General features: G+C 38.5%; 1 protein-coding gene across 2 annotated transcripts in view; it reads right to left on the minus strand.

Moving 5' to 3' along the window:
• Positions 1–1427: 1427 nt before the first annotated feature.
• SEC22A (SEC22 homolog A, vesicle trafficking protein) overlaps positions 1428–21162 on the minus strand; it is an 86452-nt gene continuing 66717 nt past the window's right edge. For both annotated transcript variants that reach the window (XM_060150463.1, XM_060150462.1), the window contains 2 exons: positions 17911–17976; positions 1428–3825 (listed from right to left, as the gene is read on the minus strand). In XM_060150463.1, the coding sequence (XP_060006446.1) occupies positions 3625–3825; positions 17911–17976 (267 nt within the window). In that variant the 3' untranslated portion in view covers positions 1428–3624. The remainder of the gene's footprint in view (positions 3826–17910; positions 17977–21162) is intronic.

Below are 21162 nucleotides of genomic sequence, written 5' to 3' on the forward strand. Positions count from 1 at the left end.
ACTGCCTTTTTGGTAGGTAGCTAACCCCAGGAGGAAGCCCTTTTGTGACATGGGGGTTAAAGACTCACCTGACAAAGCTGGTCACTGTGAAGCCTTGACAAATCAGGAATCTAATGAGATTCCAGACATAGCCCAACAGATATGGAGCTATGTGTTTCTCCAGACTGCATTCCACTATGAAAAAGACCATATTTAATACCAAATAAATGTGCTAACCCAGGGACAGCAGATTCATTTTACGTAAGTTACAAAATTATAAAATTGGGTAAAGGTTTTCCATGTCTCAAGGCATTTGTCTTGAATGGATTTTCAAGCTTTAACACAGATACTTGTCTTTAGCTTAGGAGCAGAATTCTCATGGGAACAAAATCCTCTACTAACCACACAAAAAAAACCTTGAAATGAAAGCCTTTGAAAGCTGGTACAAAGTTGAGGATCCAAGGCACAATCGTAATACAGAAATGTGTGTAAAACAATTGAGGATTTTGTTCATTTTAGCATTTCACAGGACCCCCAAGAGCAAACATTCTTACCTGAATTCATCAGGAAGACGTCTCCTCTGAGAAACATGCTTTGACTTATGGAATATAGATCAAGGCAAAACTTGCTTTCCTTCTTCTAGCCTTGACTTCCAAGAAGTTCAAGAATCAAATTTTATACTAACAGCAATTTGTTCACCCTTCCTTCCAGTTTCATTGGTCTTGCTTTTCCCCCCTTAAAGTTCATATTTTGTTAACATTATTTGGTATGTCTTTTCTGGGTATGCTGCTTCGAATTCTTTGGGGAAAGAGCCCAGGTACAAATACACTTCGAATACAGACCAAGCAACTATTGCAATTACTTTTAGGATATAAAAGGAGTATCTTTGCCCTCATAGCATACCTCAATCAAAAGCAGTATTTCAGAATTACCTTAAGGAAGAAAATATACACCTAGATTTGACAGTAGCTGGCTAAATCTCATTATTTTAAGAAGTCTCCAGTACCTCAATTTTATCAAGGACATATTCCCTGAATATAATCTTAGTTATCTTCATTACTTTCCACTCTAGTGGAAAAACCCTGGGCTACGAGATTAGAAACTGTGTGTTTTGCTCTTGACCCTAAGTAAGTCATTACCATCTGATTACCTTAGTGTCCTCCTTCCTAATAGGAGAGCAAATACTATTCCCCGACACTACAAAACCCATTATGATTAGGTAGGTAAATGCGGACTTGCTCTTAGAAGTAAAATTGCAATATAAACACAACGTATTACCATCATACACATTAGAAGCCTAAGTGATTCTCTCTCGAGCTTAAAAACTTCTTTACATTCATGGCAAAAATTTATCTTTCCAAATTCAGTTTCTTTGGCAACAACATGATAGAGGCAGGGAAGTTGTATAAACACTGAGAGATGCAGGCACCAAATAATGAAAGAAAGCATTTCTATACATAAAACATTATTTATACCTGTTTTCATTTTTTACATTAAAATGTAAACATCCCCTTATCCAAAATAGCTGGTGAAAAAGCAAAACAAAAACAAAAAACAAATTAAGCCTTTAAAGATAGCTGGTGAGTTTTCAAGTGTCCTTGCTCAATGTATCCAAATACCAAATATTATAATTCAATAATTAGGAGAACCAAACTGGTAAAAGAGCTATAAAATATCAATATACAGCAAAATCACAATGAACCAGAATACTCCAATCTCCTGGTTAATCAACTATTTACAAGAAAACTCTTCTTGCTTTAACCATTAGTTTAGAAAAAAAACTTACTAAATTGAACCACTTTACTTTCCTGGCTCAGTAACTACAAAACGCCAAACATAAATCAATTTTATTTTGATGACTTAGGATCATGTGGTACCTTGGGATATCTCTCAGAATATTCATAATTTCTGTGCAGTTTTGTTAGAGGCAGAAAATTGGAGGGAACTGGAGTTTCTTGCATTAAATAAATCCCCGAAATCGTTAAGCTTACTGTCTTCTTTTGTCTCATTCTCCTGAAAGAAGAGTGTAGCAAAAAGGTTCTAATTAAGCAAGATTTCTCATTGTAGACATACCTATGTATACTGGTTCTGGAAACAGTGCAGTTCAGTGACTTTACCTCTCTGGACAATTTCTTCTGGAAAATTAGTATACCCAGAACATGAATTATATGTAATGGGTCCACTGTTTTTCTGGATATCAAATTTCAGTACCTTATGAATTCCTTAATTGGAATCTTTTCTCAAGAAAATCACTCATGAAGATGACTTCGAAACCAGAAGAGCTGTAGATTTTGCTAATGGAAACAAACTATGCTTCCTCTATTATTAATTCAAAGCTGCTTAAACAATCTTTATAAAGTTATCAAAAAGCAAGTAAGTTCTCTAAGACAGTAGGTGCTTAACTCCTCAAAGCCATAAAATGATAAGAGGAATAATAAGAAGTGCTGAGAGAAGAGTCACCTTCTGATTCTTTTAGAACAGCTCAGTGTCTCCATAGTGCAGGACCCATGCCACTTGGTGGCATGCAAGATGATTTTAGGTGATACACAACACAGAATTAAATAATGCTGAATCACAGTGAGAATGGCATTCCCTTTATAATTTTCTTTTAAACTTCTGATAATTCCACAGACAGAGCTCCATTTTGGTGCTGGGTAACATCTCTCTCACTGCAACAAAGAAAGAACAGGTTTTTGGATTCAGAGCCTTGGCAGGAATTAGTATCCAGCTAGAATTTAATAACATCTTTGTTTTATTTTTATTTATTTTGTAGTTATCATTTTTTTATGGCAAACTGATGCTGGTTTTCTACTTGGAATAGAGGTTAGTTTCTTTTTTAAATATTTTAAAATTTAAAAGATAAATATTAAGTAAATAATAGCATATGTAATACTCAACTGATTGAAGTTTGGCAAACAATGGCTATAGCCTAACAAATATTTTTAAAAAGTGATTTCAAAAGAAAGTATAAACATGGCCTAGGAAAGAAACATGTGTCACTGTGTTTTCAATACTTGCAATGCTCCAGGGATGAGCTCACCAGAGCCTTCTCCTACATCGGGTGATTTCCAGGGTTAAGATTCAAGCAAAAATATAAAGGAAAAAGAACCCATTCCACACCAATCTGGACTTCACAAACTCATGGTACCATAAATGTGCAAAATCTAATATTTAGCAAGTAATTTGTTTTACACATAAACTTTCCAATTCACTGCAGCATCTTTTTATTTGGTCTACACTAATGCCTCACAAAGGCAAACCCAGGTTGCAGAGCTCCTGCTTAGTTCTCAGAGCAAGTACCACACATAGTTTTTGACTGAACTCTCCAGCCAGGATTCAGGGCTGCTGGCCAAGTCTTCCAATGGCATCTGACTGTTCTTCCACTGCCATGGCCCTGCAGAGAGAGATCTCTTCATCTTCTTCTGATTGATAATCTCATGGCCAACATTCTGCTGAGAGGAGTTTGCGTAGCAGGTATGGCATGCTCATAGGCATGCCATGCTGACTCAAAACGAAAAGGACAGCTGGAGAGAAAAACAGCAGAGCTTCTCATTTGTGGTGAACAGTTTCTTCATCACAGTGGTAGTTAAGATATGCTCCCTCCTTTTTCCCCTGAAGCCAAGGCAACAAGTCTGAAGGATGGTGTCAGACATCATAATCAGGAGCCTTGCCCTGGGCTTGCCTCAGCCAGATCTGGAGTGTAACAAATGCTCCCACAGTCACGTGAAAGAAAAGCTGCCAGAGGTTGCGCAGTTCATAGAGATACATGTTGCATAGACAGATTAAGCCAAAAGTCAAAAAAGATTTGACATTCCGCCAGCCGGTGTAGTAGACAAATAAATAACACTGTTGAAAATATAAAAATGAAAGACGATTAGGGTTACAGGAAAAGAAATAGATGCTTCTACTATAAAGCTGTAACAGGTCACAGGGTAAAATATGAGAGTAGAAAAGGGGATTTTTCAACTACGGATAAGACAGTGTAATATCTTTAATACACTGAGCGCTACACTCAATGTATCTTCAATATACTCCCTATTTAAAAGGGAAATAGGTTTAAGAAATAGGTTTGCATAATCTGGAATCAGAGGAAAAGAGCTATAGAGAACATTTTGGAGACAACATAATCTGAATATGAATCCTCTATTAGATAATACTGTATCAATGTTAAATTTCTTGGGTGTGATAAAGGTATCATGGCTACGTAGAACGATGTCTTTGTTCTCAAAAGACACATGTTCAAGTTTTTAGAGGTGAAATATCTTGATGTTTGTAACTTATTTTAAAAACAACTGTGCAGGAACTTCTGCTTCTGGGATCATGGAGTTGACGCACTTTCCTCTATTCTTCCCACTAAGTACAACTAAAAACCCTGGACATTATATATCAAGCAAAAGATGACTCTGGATGATGAAGAGAAGAAGGCAGATAGGCTAAGGACCTTGAGACCCAGGGAATGACACAGTGGTAAACTACCTTTTTTTTTTGCCTCATATATCCCAAACTTGGAGCTGAAGAAGCTGGCAACTAGAAACACCAATGGATGCACATCAACAAAACAAACAAACAAAAAAACACTCAGTAAAATCTTGTTCTCTCTAGCCAAAAGACCATGAGAGGGGTACCTTTCCAAGACAGAGAACTTTTACATAATAACTATTCTACTCCAGCCACCAAAAACAAAACAAAACAACCCACAAAAAAACTGTGACCACCCACACCCACCCCATCAAAGCCTATATGGGAGCCTATAATGCTCTAAGGAGATGTTCTAACACTCCAGGGCTTCAGAGAAGGCAAGTGGGAAGCCAGAACTTTGACTCCCACCCTGTGGTGTCAGTGGAGACCAAGTGGGACTCTGGACATTGACCTCCACTTGGCATTAGCAGGGCAATGGATTTCTCATCAGAAACCATAAAGTTCAGGTAAGAGTGGAACAACATTTTTCAAGTGCTGAAAGAAAAGAGCTGTCAATCCAGAATCCTATACTCAACAAAAATATCCTTTAGGAATGAAGGGAAAATAAAGCCATGAGAGAAGACTAAGAGAATTTATCACCAACAAGTGTACTCTAAAAGAATGGCTAAAGGAAGCTCTCTAGATAGAAAGGAAACAACAGAAGAAGGAACCTTGGAATAATGAAAAGGAACTCAGCAAAAATACAGGTTAATGTAATAGGCTTGCCTTTTTAAGAACTTTCTAAAATGTTTGATGGTTGAAGTAAAAATTGTTAACACTGCCTGATGTGGTTCTAAATATATGTAGAGGAAATATTTAAGACAATTATATTGTAAATAGACGAGGACAAAGGGACATAAAGGGTGGTACAGTTCCTATGCTTCACCTGAACTGGTAAAGTGATAACACCAGAAAACTGAGATAAGAAGATGAAATGCAATACCTAGAGCAATATTTCAAGCTATACAAAGAGACATACTCAAAAACATTATAGATAAGCCAAAATGGAGTTCTAAAAGAATGTTCAAATAATCCACAGGAAGACAAGAAAAAGAAAACAGAAAAATGAAAAACTGAAAACAAAAAATAAGATGGCAGACTTAAGCTGTAACATATCAATAATTATACTGAATATAAATGGCTTAAATATAGCAATTAAAAGATAGAGATTGGCAGGGTATATTAAAAAACATAAATGAACTCCATGTTGTCTACCAGAAAATCAATCCAAATGACATAGGCAAGTTAAAAGTAAAGGGATGGAAAAAGATATAGCATGCAAACATTAATCAAAGGCAAGCAGGAGTAGCTATCTTACTATTAGATAAATATAAAAATATTTTGGGACTTCCCTGGTGGTCCAGTGGTTAAGACTCCAGGCTTCCACTGCAGGGGGCACGGGCTCTATCCCTGGTCAGGGAACTAAGATCCCATGTGCTGCACGGCGCCACCAAAAAATAAAAACTTAAAATAAATAAATAAATAAAAATATTTCAAAGAAAGTAAAAATAACCAGGGACAGAGAGGGATATAATGATAAATGGATCGGAGAGAGACCTTCAAGATGGTGGAGGAGTAAGATGGGAAGATCACCTTCCCCCCCACAACTACATCAAAAATACATCTACATGTGGAACAACTCCTACAGAACACCTATTGAATGCTGGCAGAAGACCTCAGACCTCCCAAAAGGCAAGAAACTCCCCACGTACCTGGGTAGGGCAAAAGAAAAAAGAAAAAACAGAGACAAAAGAACAGGGACAGGACCTGCACGTATGGGAGGGAGCTGTGAAGGAGGAAAAGTTTCCACACACTAGCAAGCCCCTTCACCCCCCGGAGATAGGGGGTGGTGGGGGGGAAGCTTCAGAGCCACGGAGAAGAGTGCAGCAACAGGGGTGCAGAGGGCAAAGCAGAGAGATTCCCGTACAGAGGATCGGTGCTGACCAGCACTCACCAGTCTGAGAGGCTTGTCTGCTCACCCACCGGGACGGGTGGGGGCTGGGAGCTGAGGCTTGGGCTTCTGAAGTCAGAGCCCAGGGAGAGGACTGGGGTTGGCTGCATGAACACAGCCTGAAGGGGGCTAGTGCACCACAGCTAGCCGGGAGGGAGTCCGGGAAAATGTCTGGAACTGCATAAGAGTCAAGAGACCACTGTTTTGGGGTGTGCGAGGAGAGGGGAGTCAGAGCACTGCCTAAACGAGCTCCAGAGACGGATGCGAGATGCGGCTATCAGTGTGGACCCCAGAGATGGGCATGAGACACTAAGGCTGCTGCTGCCGCCACCAAGAAGCCTGTGTGCAAGCACAGGTCACCATCCACACCACCCCTCCCGGGAGCCTGTGCAGCCCACCACTGCCAGGGTCCCAGGATCCAGGGACAACTTCCCCGGGGAGAACACATGGTGTGCCTCAGGCTGTTGCAACGTCATGCTGGCCTCTACTGCAGCAGGCTGGCCCTGCATTCCATACCCCTCCCTCTCCCTGGCCTGAGTGAGCCAGAGCCCCCTAATCAGCTGCTCCTTTAACCCCGTCCTGTCTGAGCAAAGAACAGACACCCTCAGGTGACCTACATGCAGAGGCGGGGCCAAATCCAAAGCTGAACCCCAGGAGATATGTGAACAAAGAAGAGAAAGGGAAATCTCTCCCAGCAGCCTCAGGAGCAGTGGATTAAATTTGCAGAATAACTGAAGCAGAAGAACGGATAAGTGACCTGGAAGATAAAATAGTGGAAATAATGACTGCAGAGCAGAATAAAGAAAAAAGAATGAGAATTGAGGACAGTTTTAGAGACCTCTGGGACAACATTAAACGTACCAATATTTGAATTATAGGGGTCCCAGAAGAAGAAGAGGAAAACAAGAGGACTGAGAAAATATTTGAAGAGATTATAGTTGGAAACTTCCCCAACATGGGAAAGGAAATAGTCCATCAAGTCCAGGAAGCACAGAGAGTCCCATACAGGATAAATCCAAGGAGAAACATGCCAAGACACATATTAATCAAACTATCAAAAATTAAATACAAAGAAAAATATTAAAAGCAGCAAGGGATAAACAACAAATAACATACAAGGGAATCCCCATAAGGTTAAGAGCTGACCTTTCAGCAGAAACTCTGCAAGCCAGAAGGGAGTGGCAGGACATATTTACAGTGATGAAAGGGAAAAACCTACAACCAAGATTACTCTATCCAGCAAGGATCTCATTCAGATTCAACGGAGAAATTAAAACCTTTACAGACAAGCAAAAGCTAAGAGAATTCAGCACCACCAAACCAACTTTACCACAAATGCTAAAGGAACTTCTCTAGGCAGGAAACACAAGAGAAGGAAAAGACCTATAATAACAAACCCAAAACAATTAAGAAAATGGTAATAGGAACATATATATTGATAACTACCTTAAATGTAAATGGATTAAATGCTCCCACCAAAACACATAGACTGGTTGAATGGATACAAAAACAAAACCCGTACATATGCTTTCTACAACAGACCCACTTCAGACCTAGGGACACATACAGACTGAAAGTGAGGGGATGGAAAAAGGTATTCCATGCAAATGGAAATCAAAAGAAAGCTGGAGTAGCAATTCTCATATCAGACAAAATAGACTTTAAAATAAAGACTATTACAAGAGACCAAGAAGGATACTACATAATGGTCAAGAGATCAATCCAAGAAGAAGATATAACAATTGTAAATATTTATGCACCCAACGTAGGGGCACCTCAATACATAAGGCAAATGCTAACAGCCATAAAAGGGGAAATCGACAGTAACACAATCATAGTAGGGGACTTTAACACCCCACTTTCACCAACAGACAGATCATCCAAAACGAAAATAAGGAAACACAAGCTTTAAATGATACATTAAACAAGAGAGACGTAACTGATATTTATAGGACATTTCATCCAAAAACAACAGAATACACTTTCTTCTCAAGTGCTCATGGAACATTCTCCAGGATAGATCATATCTTGGGTCAAAAATCAAGCCTTGGTAAATTTAAGAAAATTGAAATAGTATCATGTATCTTTTCCGACCACAATGCTATGAGACTAGATATCAATCACAGGAAAAAATCTGTAGAAAATACAAATACAAGGAGGCTAAACAATACACTACTAAATAACCAAGAGATCACTGAAGAAATCAAAGAGGAAATCAAAAATACCTAGCAACAAATGACAATGAAAACACGATGACCCAAAACCTACGGGATGTAGCAAAAGCAGTTCTAACAGGGAAGTTTATAGCAATACAATCCTACCTCAAAAAACAAGAAACATCTCAAATAAACAACCTAAACTTACACCTAAAGCAATCAGAGAAAGAAGAACAAAAAAACCCCCGAAGTTAGCAGAAGGAAAGAAATCATAAAGATTAACTCGATCAGAAATAAATGAAAAAGAAATGAAGTAAACAATAGCAAAGATCAATAAAACTAAAAGCTGGTTCCTTGAGAAGATAAACATTAATTGATAAACCATTAGTCAGACTCATCAAGAAAAAAAGGGAGGGGGCTTCCCTGGTGGCGCAGTGGTTGAGAGTCTGTCTGCCGATGCAGGGGACGCGGGTTCATGCCCTGGTCCGGGAAGATCCCACATGCCGCGGGGCGGCTAGGCCCGTGAGTCATGGCCACTGAGCCTGCGCGTCCGTAGCCTGTGCTCTGCAGCGGGAGAGGCCACAACGGTGAGAGGCCCGCATACCGCAAAAAAACAAAAACAAAAACAAAAACGGGAGAAGACTCAAATCAATAGAATTAGAAATGAAAAAGGAGAAGTAACAACTGACACTGCAGAAATACAAAAGATCATGAGAGATTACTACAAGCAACTATATGCCAATAAAATGGACAACCTGGAAGAAATGGACACATTTTTAGAAAAGCACAACCTTCCGAGACTGAATGAGGAAGAAATAGAAAATATAAACAGACCAATCACAAGCACTGAAATTGAGACTGTGATTAAAAATCTTCAAACAAACAAAAGCCCAGGACCAGAGGCTTCACAGGTGAATTCTATCAAACATTTAGAGAAGAGCTAACACCTATCCTTCTCAAACTCTTCCAAAATATAGCAGAGGGAGGAACACTCTCAAACTCATTCTACGAGGGCACCATCACCCTGATACCAAAACCAGACAAAGATGTCACAAAGAAAGAAAAGTACAGGCCAATATCACTGATGAACACAGATGCAAAAATCCTCAACAAAATACTAGCAAACAGAATCCAACAGTACATTAAAAGAATCATACACCATGATCAAGTGGGGTTTATTCCAGGAATGCAAGGATTCTTCAATATATGCAAATCAATCAATGTGATACACCATATTAACAAATTGAAGGATAAAAACCATATGATCATCTCAATAGATGCAGAAAAAGCTTTCAACAAAATTCAACATCCGTTTATGATAAAAACCCTCCAGAAAGTAAGCATAGAGGGAACCTACCTGAACATAATAAAGTCCATATATGACAAACCTATAGCCAACATTGTTCCCAATGGTGAAAACATGAAACCATTTCCTCTAAGATCAGGAACAAGACAAGGTTGTGCACTCTCACCACTATTCTTCAACATAGTTTTAGTTATACTCCGATAAAGATGTAAAAAAAAAAAAGGGCTTCCCTGGTGGCACAGTGGTTGAGAGTCCACCTGCCAATGCAGGGGACACGGGTTCGTGCCCCGGTCCGGGAAGATCCCATATGCCGTGGAGTGGCTGGGCCCATGAGCCATGGCCGCTGAGCCTGCGCGTCCGGAGCCTGTGCTCCGCAACGGGAGAGGCCACAACAGTGAGAGGTCCGTGTACCACAAAACAAAACAAAACAAAAAGTTTTAGCCACAACAATCAGAGAAGAAAAAAAAATAAAAGGAATCCAAATCAGAAAAGAAGAAGCAAAGCTGTCACTGTTTGCAGATGACATGATACTATACATAGAGAATCCTAAAGATGCTCCCAGAAAACTACTAGAGCTAATCAATGAATTTGGTAAAGCAGCAGGATACAAAATTAATGCACAGATATCTCTTGCATTCCTATACACTAATGATGAAAAATCTGAAAGAAGAATTAAGGTAACACTCCCATTTACCACTGCAACAAAAAGAATAAAATACCTAGGGATAAACCTACCTAAGGAGACAAAAGACTTGTATGCAGAAAACTATAAGACACTGATGAAAGAAATTAAAGATGATACAAACAGATGGAGAGATATAACACGTTCTTGGATTGGAAGAATCAACATTGCGAAATGACTATACTACCCAAAGCAATCTACAGATTCAATGCAATCCCTATCAAGCTACCAATGGCATTTTTCACAGAACTAGAACAAAAAATTTCACAGTTTGTATGGAAACACAAAAGACCCCGAATAGCCAAAGCAATCTTGAGAACAAAAAACGGAGCTGTAGGAATCAGGCTCCTGGACTTCAGACTATAGTACAAAGCTACAGTAATCAAGACAGTACGGTACTGGCACAAAAACAGAAATATAGATCAATGGAACAGGACAGAAAGCACAGAGATAAAGCTACGCACATATGGACACCTTATTTTTGATAAAGGAAGCAAGAATATACAATGGAGAAAAGACAGTCTCTTCAATAAGTGGTGCTGGGAAAACTGGACAGCTACACGTAAAAGTATGAGATTAGAACACTCCCTAACACCATACACAAAGATAAACTCAAAATGGATTAAAGACCTAAATGTAAGGCCAGACACTATAAAACTCTTAGAGGAAAACACAGGCAGAACACTCTATGACATAAATCACAGCAAGATCCTTTTTGACCCACCTCCCAGAGAAATGGAAATAAAAACAAAAATAAACAAATGGGACCTAATGAAACTTCAAAGCTTTTGCACAGCAAAGGAAACCATAAACAAGACCAAAAGACAACCCTCAGAATGGGAGAAAATATTTGCAAATGAAGCAACTGACAAAGGATTAATCTCCAAAATTTACAAGCAGCTCATGCAGCTCAATATCAAAAAAACAAACAACCCAATCCAAAAATGGGCAGAAGACCTAAATAAGCATTTCTCCAAAGAAGACATACAGACTGCCAACAAACACATGAAAAGATGCTCAACAGCACTAATCATTAGAGAAATTTAAATCAAAACCACAATGAGGTATCATCTCACACCGGTCATAATGGGCAGCATCAAAAAATCTAGAAATAATAAATGCTGGAAAGGGTGTGGAGAAAAGGGAACCCTCTTGCACTGTGGGTGGGAATGTAAATTGATACAGCCACTATGGAGAACAGTATGGAGGTTCCTTAAAAAACTAAAAATAGAACTATCGTATGACCCAGCAATCCCACTACTGGGCCATAATTCAAAGCCATAATTCAAAAAGATATATATGTACCACAATGTTCATTGCAGCACTACTTACAATAGCCAGGACATGAAAGAAACCTAAATGTCCATCAAGAGATGAATGGATAAAGAAGATGTAGCACATATATACAATGGAATATTACTCAGCCATAAAAAGAAACGAAAGTGAGTTATTTTTAGTGAGGTGGATGGACCTAGAGTCTGTCATACAGAGTGAAGTGAGTCAGAAAGAGAAAAACAAATACTGTATGCTAACACATATATATGGAATCAAAAAACAATGGTTATGAAGAACCTAGGGGCAGGACAGGAATAAAGATGCAGACACAGAGAATGGACTTGAGGACACGGGGCGGGGGAAGGGTAAGCTGGGACTAAGTGAGAGAGTGTCATGGACATATATACACTACCAAATGTAAAACAGATAGCTAGTAGGAAGCAACTGCATAGTACAGGGAGATCAGCTTGGTGCTTTGTGACCACCTAGAGGGGTGGGATAGGGAGGAAGGGAGGGAGACGCAAGAGAGAGCAGATCTGGGGATATATGTATATATATAGCTGAGTCATTTTGTATAAAACAGAAACTAACACACCATTGTAAAGCAATTATACTGCAATAAAGATGTTAAAAAAATGATAAATGGATCAATCAACCAAGAAGATACAGCAATCCTAAATGTGTATGAACCAAACAACAGAACTGCAAAAACTGATAGAACTCAAATGAGAAATTCACAATTACAGTTGAAAAATTCAATATTCCTCTCTCAACAATTGATAGAACTAGCCAGAAAATCAGCAAGGATACATAAAAACTGAACAACGCCATCAACCAACAGAACCTAATCAAAATTTATAGAACACCCACTCAAAAACAGCAGAATACACATTCTGTTCAAGTGCCCAAGGAACATATACCAAGACAGACCATATTCTGCGCCACAGAACAAACCTCAACAAATGTAAAATAACTGAAATCACACAGAATATGTTCTCAAACTACAATGGAATCAAACTAGAAATCAATAATGGAAAGAAAACCAGAAAATATCCAAACACTTGGAAACTAAGCAACACAATTCTAAATAATCCATAGGCCAAAGAGGAAATCCCAGGGAAAATTTTTTTAAATACACTGAATTAAATGAAAATGAAAATACAACACCTCAAAATTTATGGAACACAGCTAATGAAGTGCTAAGAGGGAAATCTGTAACACTAAATGTATACATTACAAAAGAGAAAATTCTCAAATCAAATCATCTAAGCTCCCATCTCAAGAACCTAGAAAAAGAGCCAAATAGACAAAGCAAGCATGAGGAAAGAAATAGGAAAAAAAACAATAAAACAAAGAGCAGGCTCTGTGAAAAGATCAATGAAATTAACAAGAAAGACCGATAAAGAAAAAGAGAAGATACAAACGATCAATATGAGGACTGAAACAGGAAATATCACTACACAGCCTACGGACATCAAAAGGATAGTAAGGGAATACTATAACCATTCGACACACAAATTTGATAACCTAAGTGAAATGGACCACTTCTTCATAAAACACAAACCACCATAATTCACCCATTATAAAACATTATTTGAATATCTCTGTAACTATTAAGAAAATTGAATTTAAGACTTATTAAATAGCTGAAGTAATCAAAACTATATGGTACTGGCAGAGGGACAGACATATAGATCAATGGAACAGATACACAGCCCAGAAAAAGATCCACATAAACATGCCCAACTGATTTTTTTTTAATGTAAAAGCAATTCAGTACAGAAAAAAAAAAGGGAAAAGTGAAAAATTAAACTTCATAAAAATTTTAAATGCTTGATCTGCAGAAGACTCTGTTAAGAGGATGAAAAGACAAGCTAAGACTGGGAGAAGATATTTGCAAACTACGTATCTGACAAAGGACTAATATCTGGAATATATAAAGAACTCTCAAACTCAACAGTTTAAGACAAACAATCTCATTAGAAAATAGGCAAAAGACATGAATAGACATTTCACCCAAGATGATACAAAGATGACAAATAAGCACATAAAATTATTTTCAACATCATTAGCCACTAGGAAACTGCAAATTAAAACCACAATGAGATATCATTACACATCTATCAGAATGGATAAAGTATTAATAAAAAATAGAGACGACACCAAATGCCAATAAGGATGCAGAAAAACTGGATCACTCACACAATGCTGGTGGGAATGTAAAATCGTACACTATTCTGGAAAACAGTTTGTCTTTTAATAAGCATGCAACTACTATGTACTACCACATGACCCAGCAACTGCACTCCTGGGCATTTATCTCAGAGAAATGAAGACTTTTTTGTTCACACAAAAGCCTGTACATGAAGGTTTATAGCAGCTTTATTTATAACAGCCAAAAACTAGAAACAACTCAGATGTCTTTCAAATGAGTGACTGATCAAACTGTGGTACAGCCATACCATGGAATATAATTCAGCAATAAAAAGGAACAAACAATTGATACATCCAACAACTTGGATAAATCTCCAGAGAATTATGCTGAGTAAAAAATGCCAATCACACGGGCTTCCCTGGTGGCGCAGTGGTTGAGAGTCCGCCTGCCGATGCAGGGGACACGGGTTCGTGCCCCGATCTGGGAGGATCCCACATGCCGCGGAGCGGCTGGGCCCGTGAGCCATGGCCGTTGAGCCTGCGCATCCGGAGCCTGTGCTCCGCAACGGGAGAGGCCACAGCAGTGAGGCGCCCGCGTACCGCAAAAAAAAAAAAAAAAAAAAAGCCAATCACAAAAGGTTACATACTATATGATTCCATTCATATAACATACTCAAAATGAGAAAATTATATTAATGGAGAACACACTAGTTGTTGCCAGAGATTAAGGAGGGGTTAGGGCAGCAGGGAACTATAAAAGGCAACATGAGGAGCCTTTATGGTGATAGGACTGTTATACATCTTAACTGCATCAATATCCATATCCTGTTGTGATACTGTATTATAGCTTTGCAAGATGGAACATTGCGGGGAAGCAGGTAAACATTATACAGGCGCTCTCTTATGACTCCACATGAGTTTAATTATCTCAAAATAAAAAGTTTAATAAGAAAAACAACTTTATACATTCATTTTATCTGCAACTTACATTATAAACAACAAATATACACACTATACACACAAACATACAAAGAGAGAATGAGATAAAGTGCTGCAAAATGTTAACAATTGGTGATTCTAGGTGTACCAGTTTCTCAACTTTTCTGTAAGTCTGAAGGTTTTCAAAACAAAACACTGAAGGAAAATAGTCTCTAGTTTCTTCAGACTTCCTCTGATTTCCTATTTTATCTTTTTTTTTAGGTCATGCCACGTGACTTGCAGGATGCTAGTTTCCCGACCAGGGATCGAATCCGTGCCCCCTGCAGTGGAAGCGTGGAGTCCTAACCACTGGACCACCAGGGAATTCCCTGATTTCCTATTTTAAATGCTCCATATCAAGATTATCTCTATCTGGCTGAACGCTGTGATTCCCTAAGTACCCATGGCCTGGAGGAAAAGGCAACAAACCATGTAGTAGTAGCCTTTGAGGTCCGATCCGACGGAGATGAAAAAATATCCTGACAATTGGAGATAGAGCATGTTATATGGTAAAATGTAATCACTTAGTTTTTACTGTGGGAAAAACATTATTATCACTCTGCTCAGCATATTTGGAAAGCATGCAGTTTCATGCCTGTCAATATGAAGGAAATTGGTTTTTTGATTTTCTTTTTTAAAGCATGAATTTGTTTATTTTTCTCAAGTTAAAAGGTCACCTGGGTGACACTGCTCCACCATGAGGCAACTCTAAAAACTACTTTTAGGTGTTCTGAGAAAGGTAACAGAGGTGTGTCTATCTATAGGCAAGAGCACTGGTTCTGGAGTCGCCTGGGTTCAAGTCACTGACTGGCTGTAAGAACTGTCTGGGCCTCAGTGAAAAATGGTGATAATAATAGGATTAGTGTGGGGCTTTCTTTGAGGATTTAATGGTACAAGGAAAGCAAAGAGCTTAGCACAAAGCAAGAGCTCAACATATTTTTGCATTATTATTAGAATTTAAAATTATTTCACTAAGGCAAAACAGCTAAAAGTATATTTTATAAGAACAATCATTCAGGAAATTATTTTAAAGTTAAGATTTACCTCACACTGTTTTAGAATCATATGAAATAATGCCTATAAAAGTTATTAAATTATAACTTTATAGCATTATAAAAATCATGTAAATATAGGAATTTTGCTTAGAGACAGCATGATATAGTGGAATGAATATGACACTGAAAATCAGAAGACTCAGAGTTCTGACTCTACCACTTACTGGCTATGTGACCTCAGGATAGTACTGAAACTGTCTCAGATTTTTCCTTTTCAAAAATGAGGATATATACCCTGTGTGATAGGACTGTAGAGATTAAAGTAGAAAATCTACATAAGAATATTTCATAAAATTAAAGTACTTGTGACATCAATGAATTCAAGCTTTCACATTTCCTGCATGAAATGTCATTAATTAAATTCAATCTGCCAAATTTTACAGGAAAAATTTCTGAAGCTAATATACATGATTAAGAAAAATCAGGGGATTAAAAAAAATGGTGCTGGGACTTCTCCAGCGGCCCAGTGGTTAAGACTCTGCGCTCCCAAAGCAGGGGGCCCAGGTTCGATCCTTGGTCAGGGAACTAGATCCCACATGCCACAACTAAGAGACAGCATGCTGCAACTTTAAAGATCCTGCATGCCGCAACTAAGACCTGGAGCAGCCAAATAAATAAATACATTTTTAAATATGGCCACTGAAACTGAAATTTCTAATATGTCTTTACATAAAAGTCAAATGCATATATTCAAAATATTTCCCGGGACTTCCCTGGTGGTTAAGACTCTGCGCTCCCAATGCAGGGGCCACGGGTTCGATCCCTGGTCGTGAAAGTAAGATCCTGCATGCCGCACAGCGCGGTCAAAAAAAAGTGTACATGTACTTTATATACATATATATATATATATATGCATATTTATTTCCCTAAAGGCTTCTACCGAGTTTTAGGTAGCCTTTTATTTGCAGTCCTGAATCTTTCTAATGTTTTTCTATGCAAGACAGAGAAATGTGTCAGTTATAAAAGTTAGGTCAAAATGCCTTGCTTGCTCTAACGTGTTTTAGCAAAGACATTCTTTTTTTTTTTTTTTGGCGGTACGCGGGCCTCTCACTGTTGTGGCCTCTCCCGTTGCGGAGCAACAAGCTCCGGACGCGCAGGCTCAGTGGCCATGGCTCACAGGCACAGCCGCTCCACGGCATGTGGGATCTTCCCGGACCGAGGCACGAACTCGTGTCCCCTGCATCGGCAGGCGGACTCTCAACCACTGCACCACCAGGGAAGCCCAGCAAAGACATTCTTGAATCTGGGTAATTGGCATGGTTACCTCTCCCTTCCCTAACACATCTGTGCTTCCTCTGTTCTTAGAAATGGGAGTACGTATCTCCCTATCACTCAGGTACAAAACCTCCTCCCTCCTAAAGTCTGAGATCTATTCTGTCTTTGAGTCCTAGCGAGTCTTCCTTCTCAGCGTCCTTCCTTTTCCTATCCCTACTGCCGTTACCATTAGCTTAGGCTTTCATTACCTTCTGCCTCTCAACTCATTTCCTTGCTTCTAGTCTCTCTGTTCTGACAATCCATCCTACTCATCAGTGCTAAATTAAATATCCTAAAATCCTGCTTTTACTGTTCCCTCTTCAAAGACTTTCTCCAAAGTACAAAATCCTCAACCTGGAGTAAAAGCAGAGCTTTGAAGCTGAATAATAAGTCACCAGAATATCTAGAAGTATAGTCTTTACTGCCATAGGCTGAGGACCTGCCGCCAATGAAGTCCCAGCACAGGAGAGGGCTAACACTGAGTTCACTGGGATCTATGTCCATTCAAAAGGGTCACAAAGCTAACAGAGGCTCAAATTTAAAAAAGGGGCAAAAACTCAGACATTATTTTTATTTATTTAAAGTGCACAAGAAATTTTTAGAATTGATACCTGAAACAAGCAATAATGGGAAAGTGTTTCTTAAAATCGGAGAGAACCTACCTGGTAAAGGCAGGCTGCTGTTCCAAGGAAAAATGCAACAATGTAATTAAAATCCTCACCATCACTCTGCAAAAACAAAATAAAAATTACTTTTTTTTTCCGGTGCAAGCCCATTTCCAAAAACAATCCATTGGGATAGGATATGACAACATTTACACACAAATGGTCAAAATTTTCAAAAGTGGCATATAAAAATTCTCAAGAGTCCTGAAATAGAAACATAAAATACATTATAAGAACCAGGGAGTGTGAGGTAGAGGAAGGCTACCAGTCTTCCTCTATGTCTGGGCCTCCCCATCAATTATATCTTATCCAAGAGAAGATGAAAGCCAATGGAAACAAATTTCCATGTAATGTAGAAAGCCTCTCTTCTTGCTACTAAAGAAAGCAAATAAAAATGTACAACACCCCAGGGACTTCCCTGGTGGCGCAGTGGTTTAAGAATCCTCCTGCCAGTGCAGGGGACATGGGTTTGATCCCTGGTCCGGGAAGATCCCACATGCTGCGGAGCAACTAAGCCCATGTGCCACAACTACTGAGCCTGCGCTCTAGAGCCTGTGAGCCACAACTATTGAGCCCACGTGCCACAACTACTGAAGCCCGCATGCCTACAGCCCATGCTCCGCAACAAGAGAAGCCACTGCAATGAGAAGCCCATGCACCACAATGAAGAGTAGTCCCTGCTCGCCACAGCTAGAGAAAGCCTGCATGCAGCAACGGAGACCCAACACAGACAAAAATAAATAAATTAATTAATTTTTTAAAAAAAGTACAACACCCCAGTGGCCTATAAAGTTAAGCCTGCTTGCTAGGATTACTATTTGGCTCAAATAAATATTGACAAACTTCACCATCTAGTAAGCACATTACTGAACTGTCCAATAAAGTCTCTGGCATGATTTAAAAAAAAAAAAAAAAAAGACAACCCAAACTGAAAAGCTACTGTCCACTAGAGTGTGCTAAATCCCAATGAGGAAATTCAGTCGTACATGCTATGCTAGAAAAAAAACCACCCAGAGGAAAGACAGAGATAGATTATTCACAGAATATTTCTTTTAAAAGAAAACTAATAGAGACATGTAACAAACCCTTTTTTTCTATTCCTTTCTGATTCCTCTTAAATATCTATATTTATCATTTCTTTCAATGTTTTTATGAAGTAGAACATAAAGCCCAGGCAGGAGCATCAAATTTCTTTCTTCTAGGTAGAAACATTAAATTTGGCCCTTATTTTAGAAAAAAATCTCTTTATACAATAAAAATTTCCAGAAGACATGGGAGTGTCTCTCACGACCATGTCTTCAGGAAATAATATAAAGAGAAAATTACTTTTCCATTTGCTATTGGACAACAGAAGTGCCTGTAAGGCAGAGGGAGAGGGGCTTATCCTAGTGAGAGGATCTTAAAATAGAAACCATTAATCTGTCTGGGATGGTTAGGCCAGTTCAATCCCAGAGGCAGGGAAGGTCAACACAAAACCCTTCTACTTTAATAATTCTAAGACTTTTAAGTAAGTTCTGCTTGATTGTTTTTTCTTCAGCCATTAAATGATCTTTTTTGATTATAAAAGTTCATGTTCATTGTAGAGAATCTGAAACAGAATGTTACAAAGAAGAAACTCGTATAGTCCATAATATTACAACTTTGGGAGAATTACTATTAACCATTTAGGTACTTCCTTCCAATCCTTTCTGTACAAAAATATATGTACGTTAAAAAAATGGAATCATCCTTTTACATACTGCTTTCTAGTACTTCACACTATATCAAAAACATGTTCTCAAGATACTAAATATTTCTCAACTACTTAATTTGTAATAATTATATAACCTTTAATTGTGGGACTATATAATAATTTAATTACTGTCTTACAATTGAATACTGTATTTTCCTTAAATTTATACTATCACTTTATAACTCTCTTAATTGCCTTTGGAACACTTAAAAGCATGTTTCTGGGCAATCAGAGCTGGGTTCAAATCTTTACTTATTAGCTGTATGATCATGGACTATTTATTTAACTTCAATTCCCTTTTTTGAAAATAAAAGTAGAGATTCAATGAAATAGCATTGGCAAAAATATAGAACAGTAACTGACACACAGTAAGTATTCAAAAACATTCTCTAACTTCTCTTTCCCAGAGGTTACTGTCTGCATCATTCATCAGATAATTAGGATTACCTTTCAATATTGTTTAAATCTCTAATGTACTGGCCTTGTCTTCTCAATGAGATCCTAACCTTCCTTCAGGGCAGAAACTAAATCTTACTACTTGCATGAAACTGTGCACATAGTAGGAATTCAACAAATGCATGCCAAATTGAGTTCAGCTTTGAAAAATCTTTATTTCCCCTTGCTAAAGAGAATATCTATAAACATATTTTTCCATTCAATAAATAGTCATTCATTGAACACTTATGGGCCAAGTACTGTGTTACTAGACCAAGGACAGAAAACAAGTCAACACCAACTCAAGAAGCTCAACTCTAAACAGGAAGGCAGATACAAAGAGCAACAATTCCCACCTGAAGTGGTAACTGATGGGATAGGAGTGTGTACAGGGTACTACGGGAGCCTACTGGAGACACATTTAATTCTACCTGGAGAAAAAAAGGATCAGGGAAGATTTGGCACAGAAAATAAAGCTTAATTTGCATTTTGAAGGATGGACTAGTAGACAAGGTAGGAAGAGAATTCCAGGCAAAGGGAGTAGCTTGTGCAGTTTCAAGAAGGAAGAGGCTAGGATGACTCCAAGGTCTCCTATTCAGGCAACATTTAAATGATACCATTCACCAAGTTGGGGATATAGGAGGAAAAGTAGGTCTGAGAGCAGAAAAAACTTGAGTTCATTTTGGACAAGGTATTTTGGAGTTGCTAGTGACATATCCAAATAATTATGTTGAGTAGACATTTAAGTCAGCTTCAGGGAACAGTTTAACCTAGAGCTCTAGTTTAGTTGTCATATATTTAAATAGTAGTTAAATGAAATAAAGGACTATGACAACAGAATGCAAAGCTTAATTCTTGATTGGCTGATAGATTGGAGAGAGAAAAAAGTATATATAAAGGACATTCGGGGTCAATTTTGAATTGTGAAATCTGAATATAGATTTTATATTAGCTAATACTGCACTGATCTTCAATGTCTTTGGTGTAAGAATGGTATTGTGGGGGCTTCCCTGGGGCTTCCCTGGTGGCGCAGTGGTTGAGAGTCCGCCTGCCGATGCAGGGGACGCGGGTTCGTGCCCTGG

The sequence above is a fragment of the Lagenorhynchus albirostris genome, chromosome 5, assembly GCF_949774975.1.
Source record: "Lagenorhynchus albirostris chromosome 5, mLagAlb1.1, whole genome shotgun sequence".
NCBI lineage: Eukaryota > Metazoa > Chordata > Mammalia > Artiodactyla > Delphinidae > Lagenorhynchus > Lagenorhynchus albirostris.